This window comes from Saccostrea cucullata, unplaced genomic scaffold, assembly GCF_032062105.1.
Source record: "Saccostrea cucullata isolate Sc308-1 unplaced genomic scaffold, CSIRO_AGI_Scuc_v1 ctg9515, whole genome shotgun sequence".
NCBI classification, from domain to species: Eukaryota; Metazoa; Mollusca; class Bivalvia; order Ostreida; family Ostreidae; genus Saccostrea; species Saccostrea cuccullata.
The window spans coordinates 4,329-25,173 of record NW_026924995.1 but is presented as its reverse complement, the minus strand read 5'-3'; the positions used below and the strand labels follow the sequence as shown (position 1 = coordinate 25,173).

General features: G+C 31.9%; 1 protein-coding gene across 1 annotated transcript; it reads right to left on the bottom strand.

Moving 5' to 3' along the window:
* Nucleotides 1–163: 163 nt before the first annotated feature.
* Nucleotides 164–17,686, bottom strand: LOC134267774 (zinc metalloproteinase dpy-31-like; the record flags this gene model as incomplete). Its single annotated transcript, XM_062749982.1, has 9 exons — nt 17,504–17,686; nt 16,324–16,421; nt 14,739–14,934; nt 13,987–14,212; nt 1,474–1,603; nt 924–996; nt 607–816; nt 394–520; nt 164–282 (listed from the first exon to the last, which is right to left on the bottom strand). Coding segments are annotated over exons 1-9 (1,344 nt in total), but the record flags the coding sequence as incomplete, so codon positions are not given.
* Nucleotides 17,687–20,845: the final 3,159 nt, after the last annotated feature.

The window sequence follows — 20,845 nt, the reverse complement described above, 5'->3', positions numbered from 1 at the left end:
TAAAATCCATCCAGTTCACATCTCCAATTTAAATTTTAACGTGAATTTTGATAATTTGTTTTAATTCAACCCCTCAGAGCATACACATATGCGAAAATAAAAATTCTAATATCTCAATTGAAAAATATGTATAGTATTAGATATAAGGTATGTAAAATCTCACTTTTATTTCTCCCGGTAGGCGTTTCTCGCAGTAACTACCATGATAACCATCAGGACAGATACATTTACAAGACTTCCCTCCGACTATCCCACCGTTCTCACAGTACCCGGTACAAACCCCTGGAAGAAAAAACGCCATGTATCAAAATATCTTCACAAAAAGATGTAAACTCTGTAATTATTATTGGTTCTTCTATGTTCTAGCCAATCTAGGTTTTATTGACTACCTACAGCCACAAAGATAACGTCTATGGATATATAACTTGTCATAGAAACTGACGTCATCAGCATTCCCTAATATGGACTGGTATTCCGGTTTCAGTGTAACCATGGTAGGGTTTCCATTCCAGGACCATATCTGCAAATATTTTCTACAGCATATAGTGATGTTTAGCATAAATCTTACTCACTGTACTGTTTAAAGAATGTAGTAAAAATATTTACCGTGGGACTGTATTGCATAATGCTTTTGTAGTCATATGGCACGTTTAATGTAAAATACATATATCCTCTCTCTCTCATGATCATGAAATTTCGATCGGCGCCAGTTTTAACGTTTTGAGTTCTGACGTCAATGTAAGAGTCTCGGTCATTACGTGACATAGGGTGAATCATTCCAAGAGCGTGGCCAAGTTCATGTAGAATAACAGGAATCTAGAATCCAAAACAATATAGGGAATTATAAAATGGTCAGTAGCACAGGAAACCACTTCATATGACGGTTCTATAAATAGAATTACAAAGGGTTACTCAATACTCACAGACATACAACCTTTACTGAGCCCCAGTAACTGAGGATGTTGTTTTTCACTTCTACCGATATCTGAAAAACAACTTTGGAAACATGCAGGTCTAATTAACTACGTGTAATTATATTTGCATGATAATAATTATGTGAAAAGATCAAATGGCAATGCAACAGCTATTCGTTAACAGTTTTGATTAGTAGAATTATCTGCTTGCCTCATGACTAAACCATGTAAAAGGGGGAAATCATATGCATATTAAAGTAAGCTGAATTAAGTATCTTTGTGTTGTAGAATTAATATTTTTCTATGGACTAATTTTGCTTGACAAAAATATAATCTGTTGAAATTAGTTTGGATCTATGGACATTTTCAAAGGCATCCAAAACTAATTGACTCTTGTCTTTCATAGTACAAGTAAATAAAGATCACCGAAAACCGAGGTAACACTTTCATGGGATGAATATATTTTTATAAAATTAAGTAAGTTTTAATTTTAATCAGTCGTGGTTCATGAACGCTTGATAATCTAAATCAGTAGGATATGCTAGCTACATGTACATACGTAGTGGAGTTGTAGAATTTGATGTAAAATGCCGGTTTTTTCTCAGATTCAGAAATTGGAACAAATCTAATACATGTATCTTTTTCCCATCTGTTCATGGCAACCCGAATTAAAGCTCTCGCTTGCTTATCTGAAAGAAGATTTGTTTGTAAAACAAGAATGCCCCGTATATCAGCTTATGGTTAAAGTTCCTTATTTGCCTGTCAAACTCCAAGGATAAGGTCAAGAGATCAAAAATGAAGAAACAGAAAGAAAGGACTCGTCTTGATAAAAACCATGTATACATGTGAAATAAGATAAAAATCTATCTAAAAGTTATGGCCAAGGTTTTTATTCCAAAATTGGATCAAAGTCATATGTCAATATCGAAGAGTAAATAAGGTACCAAATGGGAGGCATGATAATAAGATTAAGAAATACATATGTGAAGTACCAAGTATTAAAACCCTGTCAATAATTGTTCGAAATTTGTGGCAAAGGTTGGAGTCTGACAAAAGAAGATCCATTTCCAAGTTCAAGTTCTGGTTTCCGAAGAAAAGTCTTGTCACAAAGAATGATCAAGTCTTGTCCAATTTGGTTTAAGTTTTCCAATAATTGATAAAACTCCAATATCACCGATAAAAGGACAAAATTTCTGCTATCCTGACAAAGGTTGTTACAAGAAATACAACTGTGAATTATTACGGCCCTTTGTCAAATATTCAATAGTTATGGTCAGTGTTAATAATTTTTAAAAGTGGGTCAAACCCCAGGTTCAAATATCTTGAATCCCAAAGAACAGTGGTCTTAACAGAACAATCAGTTTCGAAATACAAGTAAAGCAAATAGCTACAACCAATCGAAAGCCGTGGAAGAAAGAAGTTTGATAATTTTTTGCAAGCGGGTCAAACACCATTGTCAAGGGTTAAATATGCTAGTATACCCTGAGAAAAATTTCGTCACAGGGATATGAAATCCATAGTTTTAACCGATCAAAAATTAAAGTCATAGTTAATATTTTATGAATAAACAGACCCAAGACAGATAGACAGACAGACACTGCAAAGACCATATTACCTACGAATTTTCAATTATAGGGGCATAAAAAGTAAAACTAAAATTAATTCTTGAATATGAAATAAACATTAACATTTCAACATAATATCTAAAAATACGTCTGTAAAAAAAATAGAAAAATAAAATGAATGAAAGATATGGAGATAACAAATAGTATTCAAACACAAAAGTCCATAAACAAAAAACAAATTTGGGAACAGAGCAAACACGGACCTTTTAAAATCATATGTGGGATCAGACGCCGTGGAGGAGTGAGCATCCCCTGCCTACCGGTCACACCCACTTTGTGCTCCTTGTCATGATTGGGATATAACTGAAATCCGTCGACAATTCTACGTATAAATAATGGACTAACAATTACTATGAAAATTACCTATTAGCATTTGACTCAATGATAAATTGTTTTTGTTGACAAGGTCATTGTATCGCCCACAGAACTTACAAAATTATGACTTCAAACGAGACTACTGATATTCTTGTTTCAACAACTTGTTTGTCAATAACTTCGATAGTCTTGTTTCATCAACTTGTATTCACATTTGTATTCCTTGTGACAAGACCTTTCTTTGGGTAACACCAAATTTGACCTTTTGACCTTGACCTTGGAGTTTGACCCACTTTTATACAAAAATTCCAAACTTTTACTTTGGCCATATCTTTTGAACAGTGAATACCAGGATATTTATTCTTCACATATGTATTTTTTGTTGAAAGACCTTTCATTGGATACCAACAACTTTGATCTTTTCACCTTGACCTTGGAGATTTCTGTACTTGTAAAAAAAAACTTTAAACTCGGCCATAACTTCTGAACGGTAAAGGATAGGGCTTTCATATTTTATTTTTTGTAAAAAGACCTTTCATTGGATACCAATGAATTGACCTTGACCCTTTGATCTTGAAAAACTTTACCTTGGCCTACTTTCATATTTCAAATTGTATTTCCAAAACCTTGACCATATTTTTTAAGGGTTAGGGCTAGGACTATATTAATTTGCATTTAAGAAATTTAATCCTTGTGAATCCTTGTGACAAGACCTTTCAGATGTTATCAAGAACATTTGACGCTTTATCATTATAATGATTTAAAATGATTTTCTTTGCTAAAGAAGGCAAATTTCAACCTTGGCCATCTTTTGAATGGTTAGGGCAAGAGCTTCATACTTTTCATATGTATTTTATGTGGCAAGGCCTTTCATTGGATATCAAAAACCTTGACATTTTGACCTTGGCGAATTTTGTACTTATGAAAAACTTTAACCTTGGCCATAAATGTACATCAAGTACACGTAATTATTTTTGATCCAATCAGACAACAGCATTTTTACACACCTTTTGAAAAAAACAAAAGGATAACACGTGCTTTTGACCTTGACCTTGGAAAGATTTTTTTAACAAAAAATCTGTAGAAGTAAGATGAAAACTTTTGAAGAATAAGGTATTCCCCACATTTTTACCGTGAACAACCTTGACATTTTTATCTCGGTAAAGAAAAAAAAAATAATGTACGATAGAATGTAATCGTTTACAGAGGTATAGATCGCATCAGCAAGTTTTTATCAAGGTCAATTACGAGTATAACATTTACCAGAATATATACGTTTCACACCGTGACAGGATATCATTTTTATTCAATGAATAAATTACAGTATTTCACTGGTAAAAATGTAATAAAGAGCGCAACTTCTGATCTAAATGTCGCAACTACTAAATAATAGAACTGTTTCTGGGTATTAAAGAAATGTTTTATTTTTTGGATCAGAGAGTGCGCTGATGTTATTTTTCTTCACTGAAAGTACTCAATTATTCCTGTTTACCTTAAAGTTCAAGAACATTGCAATTTCCTAAAGCCAATTCTCCAAGACATTGACTTTTAGTAGACAATTTTTAATAGGAAATGAAAGCACTAAGTCTCTATTTTATTTTAATGCTTCAAATGGAAAATCAAGTATTAATCAATTAATTGGTATATCTTCAGGGCCATTTTATGCATGAAGTGAACCGAGCTCTTTCAAGATTTATTAAAGATACAAGAAAAAAATCATTCAATAAACCATTTCGATTCCCTTTTGAATAGTGTCAAATTACATTATGACATGACAAAACTTTTTTTGTGTAAAACAGATAAATTTATTTAAAAAACGAAAACTTTATTTTGGTGACCAAGAATTTACTAATAATTTCACACACAGTTTTACAAGGAACAATAATTCTTCACTTTTGTGCAATTGAATGAATCAAAAGATTCAAAATTTACAAATTATATATAACACAGATTTTACACTTCATAAAAGTTAATCAAATAAGTTCAACATTGTACGTGAATATCATTATTTTTTGTTTCCGTATATATAATTGAGTGATTTTATATTAATTTACAACAATGCACAAAGATTGACTTCTGTATTTTACTAATCACTTAAGCATTCAACATACGATGAATAAGTTTCAGAAGATTATGTATTTATTTTAGTGTGTTAAACTTTGAAATACAGAGATGGGACACACATATTCCAGTCTTGTTATCATTTGATACTGACATTATTTGAGATTGTGTTTTTCACATCAGGAAACTAAACTTCAAGATCCATTTTGTCTTTTTCTCTAAGCAATGTATAATTTTTCTGTCGAATAAGACATTTTAAATTGGGGCGATGAGTTTAGCTGGGTGTTACCGTTCTTGTTCTCAAACGATAAAACAAATTTTGCTGTCCCAACAAGGTCTCTGAGAAAGAACCATCTCTAGCAAGATGACAAAAACCCGTGTTAATAATCCTTGTTTTAAAATCTTACTGAATAAAGTTGTCTGCTGGCAGCGAACATTTTTACACGCCTGATCATCCATTTTTTTTCTTATTTGAACATAAATATTTTGAAGGGAAAAGTTAAAAATTTGATAAGGGAAATTAAAATTTGTAAAAAACTGATCCTGTTGATTCTTCTTTGAATGGTCATCTTTTCAATAGAAAACATTCAGTGTATATTAAATTACATTGAAACATATTGTTTTATTTTTTTAACAGTTTAGTTATGGCCTTTAACGTCATAGAATTTTTCATTAAAATATCCAATTATGAAATATATTAACAATTTTTGAAAATATTAATGTCAAGTTCACTAGGATATATAAAGATTCAACATATAGTGAAAATACATAATATGGGATCATAAAATGGTAATTGATAATGCCTATGTTACAAAACCAGCCTCTGTGTTGGAGAAAGTCTAAATGCCATTTTTGCAATTAAATGAAATACTTATCTAATACACTTTTTTATCACTTCATGCATAAGCACCCCACAGTAATCTTCCACTTTTTTCACAATTATGAATCTCACCTGTGGGACATAGAAATCTAGCCGGCTACCACGTGTCGTGTTTAACCCAGTTGAAGTGTTATATTTAAATCTTAGGGAAAGTAATTAAATCTATTTGCTACGTTAAGAATAATCAATGCAACATATAACCCAATAAGTAACACTCTCTTCATGAAAGAGACTATAATTCTCGGGTGATGTCCAAAAGTAATGAATTGCTGGGTAAACAATTCAAGAAAAACGAATACTATTCATTCTCAAAAAATCTGTAAACAATATCAATCGAAACCAGGTCAAATGTATCAGGGTTAAGTTCCGTTAACATATGTAAAATTAAATCAACCATTTGAAAACAAATGTATGAAACATATGGAGGTAACTAACAGTATTCAAGATCAAAAGTTCATAAAACAATACAAAGTAGGAGCAGAGCAAACAGGGACTTCCAAAGCATCAGAGTATAAATAATAGACTAACAATAAGTATGAAAAACCTCAGTCAGCGTTTGACTCAATGATATATTGTATTTGCTGTCAAGGTCATTGTATCGACCATAGAACTTACGAAATGATGACTTTAAACGAGACTCTAGATATCCTTATTTCATCAACTTGTTTGTCAATAACTTACCTCGTTTTGGAAATTGTTCATACATAGAATATGCGCTTATGAAGTATTAGCTGATTATTGCATATTGAATCAACTGAGATATATATAAACTCCGTATGCAGGTGATGACGGTATATTGCTGCATAAGTAAGTGAAGTTGACGATTGTAAATTTAAAGTAATCACGTTTATCATAGAGCTTCATTGTAAGATTACCATTAACATATTTTTCAAGTAAAATATCAAGATATGAAATAGATTTGTAAGACTCTGTTATAGCTTTTATCTAAAGCTCACCAGGATATATCGTATTGACATAAGAATGGAAATTAACATTGTTAATTGACAATACAAGTACGTCGTCGATATATCTGAATGTCGAGCTGAAGGCCACGGCAAGTGTTTTCTTCTTTTCACGTATAAGATTTTTGACGTATGAATACAAAAATAAGTCTGCTAATAACAGGGCGCAATAGGTACCCATGGAAATTCCTATTTATCATTAGAAGACCTGGTCTCCAAAAAACCACATAGATATTTTCAATCAGAAACTCAAGCATCTTTTTGATGTCAACTTCAGACAACTTGTACAATCAGAATGTTTTTTAACAAAATAATTTTGCAAATGACCATTGACAAGGTAAGTAAATTTACGAGTTCCATTTTTATTAAAAAGGCAGCTGTTAATGATGTCAAAGAGGATTGACATTAATTTTTCTTGGGTAATAGTTGTGTATAAATTGAATAGTCGTTAGTTTTTAAGATTTTGATAAAATCTTGTGATTTCAAATTGTACAAACAAAAGTTCCTTAGAATTTTTAAGTATCCACATCTGATCTACATCATTTCTTGAATACATTGTTGCACAGTACTCCTGAAGTTTCTCCTTCACTACTGTAAATATGAGGAGTAAAGAAAGAGGCTTGGTTGAGCATTTTCTGGAACCCGTTATGTGTCTTTCTTAGTAAGCATTTTTATGAAGTTTTGGAATCCAATATATAGATGGTAGTTCAAATTCATTTTGATTCCTGGGATATATTTAAAAAATAGACATAATTTTGAAAAATTTCTTCCTTAGGAAGGGAACTATGAGTATAAGTTGGATTATCACTTGTAGAATTAAATCCAAGTTCTTCTAATATACAATTTATTTAGTGAGCCTTACAAACGAAGATAATGTTGTTACCTGCTTTGTCAGCAGGGACCAGTACATACTGATCATGTAATCTATCTAATTCTTTTTTCTCTTCTGGATCATTGAATACATGCAGAAGTATAAATGGTTTTCATTTTGCCCCTCAATCTTTTGATACGCGATTTCAACATGGACCTGATACATTTAATCCATTCTGACAACGTGTCAACTTCTTTTTCATATCTGGCCAATCGTCAGGCGTAATATTCAACAAAATCCATAATATTTATGACATTTCGACGCCAGTTGAAGAATCGGGTTCCCTTTATTTAGAACATTTTAAGATAAGTGATCTAAGGTCCTCACTATTAACTATATTTGTATCATCTGTAATATCGTGTCCACCAGGGTCATGATGTTAATGACTTTTGAAAAAATTCGCAATTTTAAATTTTAATTTTGAATGCTGAATTCAAGTCTGATGTAAAATTTCTTTCCAACAGCAGTTGATATTTTTGTAAAACATTAGGATACGGGCTTACTTAAGTAGTTTGATTATTATCAATTTAGCTCATTTTGATAGTCTATATTCTAGTAATTATTTTTAAAAATTGTTTTGGAATACATAATTGCATCATGGGCGGATATTTCTTAGATTTGCAAATGGGTTTAGTATTTTTGCTGAAAAGTGATAAAACTAGTTGAATCACCCGCTGCTTTTTTTCCAATATTAAATCAAATCGTTAGATGTAATGAATTTCCTCGAATTCGAACACTTTCTAAAAGAGGTAAGTTATAACAAGTTGATGAAACATGAATATCAGCAGTCTCGTTCAAGGTCATATCATGTCATTGGTTATATGGCCAATACAAAGACTTTTTTACAGCAAACACAATATATCATTTAAGTCAAATGCTGAATGAGCTTTGTTTATAATAATCGTTAGGCCATTATTTCCCTATTGTATTGCCGGCGGATTTTTCCGTCATACCCCGATCAAGACAAGGAGCACACAGCGCGTGTGACCAGTCGGTATAGGAGCTCACTTCTCCATGGCACCTGATCCCATCTCTCATGTTAAGAGGTCTTTGTTTGCTTTGCTCCTGCTTGGTATTGTTTGATGGGCTTCTGATATTGAATACTGTTCGTTATCTCCGTATATTTCATAAGCCAAATAACCTTATCCTAGACTTCTTCGGAAACTAATTTTCAATTATCCGTAAACCCTAAAAAGAGTTTTATATGGTCTTTTAGTTGTACTTAAGTCAAATAAGCTTACCCTTATTTCGAAAACTAATTCACGATTATCAGTTATTCTCTAGCTTTCACTTTTACGTAGATGGACGTAATAAATCATTTCAAAGCTATATCACTCAAAAAATTAGCAAGATTTCATTTTCCATCACCAGGACTGGCCCAAGACCGTAAATTGAGAACAGGCTTATGTCAAAATTTCAAACAAATATAATTTTTTTTAAAAAATATAGTAATGAAAAAAATCATATGTTTAAATGTAAATGTCCTGTACATTGCAATCATTAAATAAATCTCAAAATGATAAAAATCTAAATTTTGATTGTTTTTAAGTTCACCAGGGGCTCGTAACATAAAGCTTGCTAAGTTTTTGACTTAAGTAGGGTCGTAAGTACGGTTTAGACATAAACTTAGGACCTGTCTTAGCGAAGTCAAACTTATGTTAAAAATATTTCATATTAGGCAACCTATGGTTTTTGATTTTATATAGATATATTGCTAAAAGTGATTCAATTAGGGTTTTAATTAATTACATATTAAAGTTGACGTCCTCACCTATCGGTTTAAGTTGTGTTAGATTAGATTTCCTATTAAAATTATAATTATGTTATAAATTATACGGAATGTTTGAAAACAAATACCGCACGGTCAGAAAGTGGCGATTTGTGGTTCATTGTAAATGTTCACGACAATTGTTTTATCACCTTAGATGTTTTCAGTTTATGTATTGTAACCCTTTTGTTTTGAAAAATGTTCACTTACTCTGTTATTATCGCAGACAAAAAAGATAATCGACCGCCTATCCACTTGAAATTGAAACTCTAAAAAAGAAAAATACATTTTGAATCCCCGGCCCGCGATCAGGCCATGCATGTCAGAAGCAAAAACTGCAGAAGTGTTATGATATACTCATTTGCAATTTAATCAAAGAAACAAAAAAAAAATCGGATATTTTTTTCGTATGTCTCCACTTATCAGCAATTCTCTCTCTCTCTCTCTCTCTCTCTCTCTCTCTCTCTCTCTCTCTCTCTCTCTCTCTCTCTCTCTCTCTCTCTCTGTAGGGTTGTAGTGAACCCTGCCTAAATCCGCCTTTGTTGCATTCTACATTTATTCTACGTACTTTACAGATACTTTTTTATTACTGCTTTAGTCATCATCCTCTTTCTTTTCTGTTTTTAACAAATTATTTCAACTCATAATTTCGCAGTGAACATACCGATCCATGGTTTATAACTGTGTTCAATTTATTTCTATAACCGGGGTCCCACTAATTTCAGACGTATCCCTAAAGTTAAATTTCGTATTTACATGTACATGTATGCTGTGCTGGAAGTGATATTGGAATAACTGATCAGCCCCCCCCCCCCCCAACGAAAAAATAAAGTTCTTAAATCAGCGTCAAATAGAGATAATTATTTCCTTTAATGCATAATATGAATAGAGGAATGTTTTAACATCAAAAGTCAACATTAAATAAGTCTAAATATATGTACAAGAAAGTTAAGATATACTTAAGTCACCTCTACCGGCCGCCTAAGTTTTGCTAAGATTGCGAAATCTTAGTACGCTTCTAGTTACGGTCTTAAGTTTTAGACTGTACGTAAGTCCTACTAAAGCACGGTCTTAGACTTAAGTAGCCTTTATGTTACGACCCCCCCCCCCTCCCGATCTCGGGAAATGGAATATTGCTAACTTTCTTAATGACGCAGTGTAATAAACAATGAAAATGTTTGAAATATTCAAAATTAATTCCAGACTAGTTGTTCAAAGGTTTTGCACGATCTTAAAATAGAAAACTGGACACTTACTTGGTTTCGTTACACCATATACCAACTAAACGCATCAGTCATTGCAGAAGCAGGAGGGCTTCTGCTAGATCTTAATGAAAAACACTGACTCTATATTAAAGATTTTTAAAGAGGAGGTCCCTGTCTACACTATCTTAGATTTATTTGATAAATGTTTTACATTTAGTTTTATTTGATATCGAATATTAAAACTCGATTGTGCAATTTCTATTTTCTACATAAGTTTATGAAAAGCGCATCAAGATTACAATCGGACAATTATAAAATTGTTTTTCACTTATAGTGTGGGATGAGTAATACAATCTCTTTAATACTTTCTTTGATAAATTTATCGAAAACAACAGATAAAACTATAACATTGCTAAACAGTAAACTGTATATAATAGTGCAGTTTGCACTGCTATATTTTCTAAATACGAAGGTAAATTATTTCCCAATTTATCTATACTGCAAGACCATACTGTCTTATAGTTATATATTAAATTTTGTGAAAAAAGGTTCGTTATAAATTGAATTATCGGCAATTTTTTTAATTAATAAAAAGATGAGGATGAAATATGTGGAGATAACTAACAGTATTCGAGCTCAAAAGTTCATTAACCACAGACAACCAAAGCATGAGAGGTGGGATCAGGATCCACGCATGAAGGAATGAGCATCCCCTGCCGACCGGTCACAATCACCGTGTGCTCCTCCTCATGATCGGGAAAAAAAGGAAAAAAAATCCGTGTACAACTCTGTGTGTAAATAATGATAGCCTAGCAATCAGTATGAAAAAGTCAGTCAGCATTTGTATTTGCTGACAAATTCATTATATTGACCATAGAACTTACGAAATGATGAGTTCAAAGACCGTTGATATTCTTGCTTCATTAACTTGTTCTTAGCTGCAGCTTAGTTGTTCTTAGCTGCAGTAATGTTGCCCCCCCCTTGCAAAAAAAAAAAAAAAATTGAGAATGCAACATATTTGCAGCTCTTATAGCTCTTCTTCTCTCTCTGATTTATACATTTATACATTTGGTTTTGTTATTAACCTGATATAACACTACATGTATATTCATTTGAACTCAAAGCAATACTTCGTTTTTAAAATTTATTTTTTGATTGTAAAAAAAATCATAAACATGCTTGCATGTAACATCATTTACACATGAATTCTTCAAAAACCGTGCATAATTACAAAGAACAGAAACTATCTCTCTCAAAACCAAAACCATTAATTAAGAAAAAAAATTGATCACAAAGTCTCAAATACTCATACCTTAGAATCAGAATACATTGATTCAGAGAAAGATCAAATTAATTGCATAGTGATTAGACTACAAGATTCTTACTTAATTAAGACAAACTTCATAAAAAAGTAGAAAATGTACATTCAAGCATTGAAAACTAAATAGTGTTTGTAAAAATGTATACAGGTTTCATTCTTTCAGAAGCACTTATGTCATAACATGTATCAAAATACCTAAAACATTTTTGTATACACCAGTATATAATTGTATAATCACTTAGTCAGCAAAATAATACGTTGTGATCATTGAAATACAACAATCTCATTAAAAATACATGTAATGCTCTTGCGAAATGCTGATAATTTAAATTTTATCTAGAGAAACCAGTAAGCAGTGTCTTAGAAGGAAACACTATCCACTCTGTACAGTTAGAAAGACGAGCATTTGATAATATTGGCAATGTATGTGGTAAATTTTGTTCATGCACATTTAGCACTAATAAGGGGAAAATTTTTCCCCAGAGCCAGATATAAATTTGAGTATACATATAAAAACAGCAAATGTACAGTGGTTTTAAGCTGAGAATGGAAAAGGTTGAACTAAGCATATATGTCTATTGTTAAACCTTTCTACAGCACATGGATTGTTAATCTTAACAAAAGAATAAGATACAAAATTTGTGCACACATGAATGGATTTCTTTATGAATATCTATACTGAGAAAAACAATGAAAATATTGCTTTTGATTCAAAATCAAAGTCATAATAATTAAATGTAAGGAATAGAATATACAAGACGTCATTGTATCTGGACAATGTGTTAAAGATAATCAGTATAATCAACCATGAAGCATAAGCTCAATAAAAGTAAATAGAAAACAGTTCAGTCATTAACAACAAATATTAGCACTCAAAAATGCTTTACATCTTCATACACTCTCTTCTCCTAAGGTTATACTGAGAATGCAGTTAGTGTAACCCACTTTCTTCTCATCAGAAGTTATACTACTCTAAGTTTTAAATTTTCATGCAGGTTTCTTTTTTAAAAAATCCTTTAACACATCAAAGCAAAATCAAGTGATGAATAACAGACGTAAAGTTTGTTCATGTATTCACTGATAAAGAGAGAAAACTCTTGATATTTACTAGATTTTTAGTAACAGAAAGAAAGATTCAATTTACCATTATCAAAAATATGTTCCAAAGCTCTGTTAGAAAAAAATCTCTCTGTATAAATATCTCATCTTCAAAATATCATTAAAATTATGAAAAGATTTCCTTTCCTAAGATAAGCAATACAAACTAAATTTCTTTACAATACATTGATGTATAGATTCACATTCTTCTCATCATTAAACAAATACATGTAATCATTGGAACATGTACAATTTTAATGAGACATTTCATATAACCAATAAAAGCTGCTCAATAGTTGGACTTTCATGACCATAATAAGTAGTGGATATTTCCAGTAAGTGAATGACTGAACTGAAACTTAAAAGACAAAATATATATTACATGAATATATATGAATATGAGTTTTATCATTCAGCATCTTTGTGTATGTTCTTCACATAAATCCCCATTGACAAACTTTTTTCAGTAAATTGTTTCTTTCTGTTGTGATTTATACCTATCTATCATTCACACCTTTGCTAGTACACTATTTGTTCATATATATAAATATGAATATTTCACACAAATACTTGTTGAAAGACAGAACACATAATAGACTCACTTTCTAACTTGTTCATAAATTGAACACATCTATAAATGCCATGTCCCCAGATACTGTTATCATTTAATATTTCATTTCACCAACTAGTAGAAATTGATTATTACATATTATGATATCTAGTTCTAAAATTATTTTTGAAATGTAGTGAGTTGTTCAATCTTTGTTTACATAAAGAGAAAAGAATGATTTTTTGTTTATGATTAGTCTTCAGTTTTGTTTTAAATTATTTTTTTTATAAAGAAAGTGTACAAAAGTTTTATGGAAAATCCTCAAACCAACCTCAAAATGATTGAAAATGGCCACACTTCAAACAATAAGACCTATATAACCTTATAAATAATCTATTGTTAAAATAATCATTAGGTACTAGCTTTCATCTGTACTCTCTTTTTATCATCAAATAAACTCCTGATGAGAAGAACTTGGGTTAAAGCTACAGACAACATTATAAACACTTGTACTCCAGAGAAAAAGTTCACGCGCTGGAAGTTGTTTTCCTGTTGGTTGCGATCTCGAGCCTCGTAGTTCCTCAGGACTTGCTGATCGGAACGAGCTTTATCCAGATTATTGTTAACATTATCCAGCAATCTCTGCAATACAAGGCATTTAATGAATCAACACAATAGTTATCTTAAAGTTATCTAACTTAATGACAAGTAAAGTATTCTGATAATTATTCTAATCAAGTTGTGGAAACTGTTACAGAGGCTTAAAATGTTTTGGCAAGCAAAGTTTCCCCCATCTGCAGTCAAGTGATTATATTCAAGAATTAGATCTAGTTTTTGGCATTTGGTACTTAACATGAAATTTGAAGATAAGGAACAGTTACCATTTTAAAAAGTCCAATTAAACAAAAACAATTGTGAGAAGAGCAAACAAGGACCTCTAAAAATGGAGGTGGAATCACAAGCCATAGGGGAGCGAACATCCCCGACAAGGTGCTCTTTCACAAAATCCAGTAAACAGGAAAACCAGACACAATTAAGAATGTTAATAACAATTTGCAATAAAGACATCAATACACACACTTTTTTTTCTTAACATAAATGAGAATTAATTAGGGATGAAATGTCCAACTCAGTATATATATGATTTTCAACATGTTAATTTTTATACCTTGAAATCTTCCAGAGTCATGTCTACAATAGACGACAGCTCCTCCTGAGCCGCCTTCCAGTCTTTCTTTAGATCATCTTCTTCGTCCTCATCATCATCACCAGCCATGATTTCAAAGAAGACCAGCTTTCTTGCAAAATGACTGAATGAGTTGTCAAAGCAAACCTTGTAAACACCCACCTCTGTGGCATCAAGCCTGCAGAAAAATTAGGAAAATTAAAATGAGAATAATAGTCCACGTTAATACACCTGTGCCTTACAGAAATATCATTCCAATTTTATACAGAATCAATATCATTCCAATTTTATACAGAAACTTTCAGGGATTAACATTTACAGCTCTCATTCCCTTTTTCATTTTTTTCCCCTTTTTTGTACTTTAAAAGGAGAGAAGACAGGTCTCATAACAGCTTATATTGATTTATTCTTCCTAGATCCATAAAAAAAAATGATTTGTTCATGAGGTAACGGGTGGGTTCTCCCCGATTACGTGTTTGCGCCGAGTGGTTTCATGCTGAGTGGTTTTGCTCCCTTTAACTACAGCTAGCCTAGGTAATAAATTTATATGTTTTCCTATTAAGAGATTTACACACAGTGGTATTTAGATAATTAAACAACATTCAATATTTGATATAAAGTGATATTCTTTACGAATAAAAAATTAATTCATCATGAAATCTAATGCAACGTATAGCGATTCATTTTTTTTAAAAATAGACAAATAAATAGGGCCTGAATAAATAAATAAATATAATAGCAAGCGCAGCAAGAGTCATGAAGCGAGGCTCGTCACTGCGAGCTCTAACGACAACACCTGGGCAAAGAGAAAATTCGGACTACTGCACATTCATTCGATAGAATTTTTTTGCACAGTAATTTGGACCCGCAATGTATCGATTCGTGCAGAAAAGCTAAAACAAAGTTATCGTTAGAATAACAACAAAAAGTTAAACGAATTATAAACTTGCCTTGATTGAATGATTTTATTACAGAAAAATAGTCAATAAAACGGTTCTTTATTACAATCAGCTCTGTTTAGGCTTCGGTTTGGTAAAGCAACATGCATACGACGTCATGTGACGTCAGAGTCTTAGATGCAATGTCACGTGCAGTTTGACGAGCCCGATTTAAATGAAACCTGGATCATAAACTTATCTGCGCTCGCCCTAACGGTCGCACCATCCACATTTTATTTCCCTTGGATTTTTTAGTTTAACATAAGAAAATTAGAAATTAGTTATAGTTTATGCACAATGGATACAGCTAGCTACATGTAGCCATTGTAAAAATAGTTGGTATATTGCCTAGATACATGTAAAATGCACAAGGATGGCCTTTCATATTTAATTTTTATTAAGCTGCTCATCATTAGTCTACTGATCAAACAACCACCCGACATTAATTATAGGTTAAACCAATGGGGCGAATCCACTCAGCGCGAACAAGTAATTGGGGCCAAACCACTCAAAGCGAACAGGGAATCAGGGTGAAACCACCCGGGTTCCTTCATAATAGGTTCTCTATTTACATGTAAGTGCAGCACCTTAGTACCAATCTGATCACTCTGTTAAGTGGTTTTACTTACTTGTGAACTGCATCCGATTTCTGAAGCTCTGATACCATGATTCTACCATGAGGCGACGTCACCATGAAGTTGATATCTAAATCACCACCATCTATTACCTGAATGATTCATTCAAACCATCTCAGTAAATTTTAGTAAATTTTTTTTAAACAGGTCCGACACAATCTCTTGAATACAATGCATGTAGGATAATTGATTGGTAACAGTTCAGCACAATGAGAAGCAATCATACTTATCCACACCACCTCACCGCACACAAAGAAGTGGACAGTTACTCAAACAATGGAAATTCATATTTTGATTAAAAGTAAGCAACAGCAGCAATGTGAAAACTTTTTATGATTTAGGTTGTATTTTTCATAGTCCATAGTACATATATGAACAGGTCCAGTCCAAAGACTATTTCTACCTACATAGCTATTAATAGCTACCTAGGTATTTAAAGCTACCCAAAGTAGCTATTTTTACCTACTTTTTATAATTTCTGCATTTTGCAGCCTAATGACCAAACGGCGCAACATGGTGAATACCATATCTTTTGATACAATCACACTACTGATGAATACGACAAAATTTGTCCAAAACATGATTACTTCCTGAATCGGCAATTTTACATTAGTCTCTATGCAAAATTGATAATATACGAAGTCATCATTTTTTGGCCAAATTTTTGTCATATCCATCATCAGTGTGACTGTATCAAGAAATTTTGTGCTCACCATGTTGCGCCGTTCCTGCATTTGGCCACAAAATGCAAGTAAAGCAGAAAGTAGGTAAAAATAGCTACTTTGGGTAGCTTTAAATACCTAGGTAGCTATTAATAGCTATGTAGGTAGAAATAGTCTTTGGACTGGACCTGATGAAAAGTCAAATACTTGCGACTTTTTTTAATTTCTTGCAAAAAACGTTTTTGTGAAAAACTGCAAATAAATAGCTTTATCAAGCTATTTTGAATACCTTAATAAAGCTATATAACTTTTAAAAGCTGTATAGCTTAATCAAGAGATTGTGCTGGACCTGTTCGTTTTACTCTTATTACTTTCATCACTAGACACTCAAAATCATATCGTTTCTTTAAAACGCTTTTCTTTTTTCTTTCTCAGACACATTTAAATTCTTCACACAAATCTAAGATATTTATTAGAAGGGTATATGTAGGCCTACTGGGTTCGTATCATACCTGATACTCAATTTCCAAACTCGTGGGTTTCTTAATCTCCTCGAAGAAGCACTCTTCATAGCCTGGTTTTACGTCTACCGTTAGGTCTATTTCTAAAGTACGTACAAATAACGTCAAATTTAAAAGGACACACACAAATACAGAGAAAAAGAAACTTTTAAACATCTTTACAACTTTGCCACACATCCCACTCAAAACAGGAAGTATACAATTGTTGTAAATAAAAAACCCAACAGTATCAACTTATCCGGATGACAACATAAAACTCAAAATGAAAGTTCCCGGAATAGATGTAATTTGAAAAGAACATCGGATAATGATTTTATTTGATTCATTAATATTAAGTTTCCCATTTTCAAGGACAGATTGGTTCGAAAAGAACTTAAAATGAGAATTTCGTTAATCTTAATTCGTCTGTAAACAAGCAATCTGGCAACAACAGCTTTTATGGGGGAAATACTAAAGACCTGACTGACCTGACCAACATAAAATTCGTCAAAAATCACTATTTTAAGACCATTCATCATATTTTAAAGGATATTTTCTTAATAATGATATGAAAATAAGTTAAATAAATATTAATATTTAATGGTTAAACAAACAACATAGGTCAGTGCCCCTTTTGACACATCGATCACAGTAACATTGGAATCAGCAATGTAAACTGGGAAACAGTAGTTAATCCATTTCATTTTATCAATTTTTAAAAGAAGATTTCTGCATGAATATTATATTTAAATTAAATCAATATAAAATAAAGTACCTAAGAATTGTTAAAGAAAGAAGGATTAAATTAAGAGTCAAAATCAGCAAGCATCGAGCATTGAATGGAAAGTCAAAATTTTATTTTTTTCAAAAGCTATTGGTATATAAAAGATTTTGTCCTACTTAATGCTAAAACACAATTAAAAATTTTTTTTAACGTATGAAGGGACTGGTATCCAAGGAAATTCATTTCCTTAGCAACGGGTTCATAAATCCTTATGAAAATCAATGATTTTTAGACATTTTTCTATGAATATGTTTTCTGAACGTGATAAGATAAGGTATTTTGGTTACTTTATTTGTTAAAAGATGGAATTACTGTATTCTTCAAAAGTAGGAAAAACAAAATTTCTGTAGTGATATTGTTGCCTTGACAACGGGAAAAGAACAATGCGTCAATGCTTATTAATTTTGAAAAAAATTACATATGTTTATCACTATATACACAAAAGCTACAACCACTGCTGGAAAAATGAATGGTGTGATCTTGTTAGGGGTTATCTATATGTCAAATCTATACAATAAAATTTGCAGGCAACTTAATTTAGTAGAAAAAAGTTACAAATGGTTAAAATGTGTGACAATCTGGCATTTATAAGCTTTTTTGAAGGGGTGGGGGTAATTTGAATACATGTACAGTGTCCATTATATTGGTCTTATTGGTTCTGATCAAAGCATACTCATAATTTTTTTATTGTTGAAAAATAAATGCACATTCAATTTCAAAAGGAATTTTATATTCCTCACAAACGAAACTTGGAAAAAAGAAGGGGGGGGGTAGGGATCACCTTGTTCACCCATCCATATGTATGTAAAATTTTGATTTGTCCATAACATTTTAATGAAGTGCCACTAAAAGTTCATACTTGATATTAAGGTTTCTTGTGATCTAAAGATGTGTCAAAAACTTGACCCAAGGTCATTTGAACAAGTTCAAGGTCATTGGTAGAAGAATAGTTCAATTCTTGCCCTTTCTGTTACATTCTAATGAAAAGACTTTAAGTTTCATCTCGGGGATTATTTTTGAGCTGTAGGTTTGTCATGACCTTGACCAAAGTTCATTTGGACATGTTGACCTTGACTCAAGGACATAGCTTTTTCAAAGGTCACTGCAGTAAAAGTGTACTATATGGGTTTGGCACATTTACTTATTTAACTTCGAATGAAGAGAAAATGGAAGTTTGTGCTCAACACAACGGTTTAACTACCTATGACTTAAGTATATGTCATAGTCATTTTTGGTATGTATATCTGCACTAGCAAAATTTTAAAAAGGTTTTGAATTAATATTTGGACCTTTTTTGTAATAAAAAAGACATTTGATGCAATAGCAGGAGGGTGGGTATCATTTTATGAGCTTGCTCACAATAATTCTAGTTTATGAAAGAGAGTCACTATGACTGCTCACATAATTTTAAAGTAAATTAAAACCATATCAATCAGGCATGTAGCATCAGGTTTGGGTTGGGTAGGGGGGTTGACATTCCCCACCCAACTTTTTTCTTAACATAACCTGATGTTTAACCCCCCCCCCCCTCCCGAGTTTGGAGAATTTCCCCACTTTTATTCTTGCAGTTTTTTTTATGCCTACCCCACACCATGCACTTTCAAAAACGATACCATGTCTGTCAAGAACGAATGACTGCAACCTTTTGTATTGAACCGATGATATATTCTCCTGCTGTCCTAATTAAGAAACAATACTGCAAGACAGCTAAAACCTCAGTAGCTACTGGTGCCTAAAATAAAAATCTGGAAGGGCTATAATGTATATGAATGTCTAAACTTGAACTGACCCTAAAAGATATTCATTAATAACCCTAATGGGCAATCTTTTGAATGGCATATATCGAAATTTTTGTTGTACAGTGTACTTACGTTTAAAAACATTTTGAAAACAATGTAGAAATCAGAAGAGAATGACAAATATGAATATTTTTTTTATAAAATACGAAGAGATACAAAACATAAATTTGAGGAACGTGCCGTCTGACTTTAAACTATTTAATCATCATCATCATTTTTATTTCACTTACACCAACATCAGTAGTACATGAGGTACTATATATAAATTAGTCCTCTTTCTTTTTTCTCACAAAAACATTTTGTCAGTTTTGAAATTAGTTGATTGATCATTTAATATTGACCTTGTTTTTATTATGATACTTCAAAATGCAGAATATAAAGATATGTTTCAGATTCTTCTGCGGTCTAATTATTAATCTGCATACTAAAAATTGATAGTTATATTAGATTTACATCAATAAAAAAATGCTAACAGACAAACAAAGAATGTTACTTTTGGATTGAACATTTTTATTTGATCCACTTTCATGAATACACTGTACAATTTATGGATCTATTTTCTGGATCCCTGAGTCTCCGGTAACACTTTTCACTCACTTCCAGCATCAATGGTCTGTACTGTAATAATGTCTTTCCATAATCTGAAAAAGTAATAAAATTAAAATGTAATAATATTATACAGCTTTGCCTTAAAACTTAGAACCATTTATTGGAATCAATTAAATTCCAAGAGATCTCAATGGTTTATCATTTTATTTTAAAAAATTAACG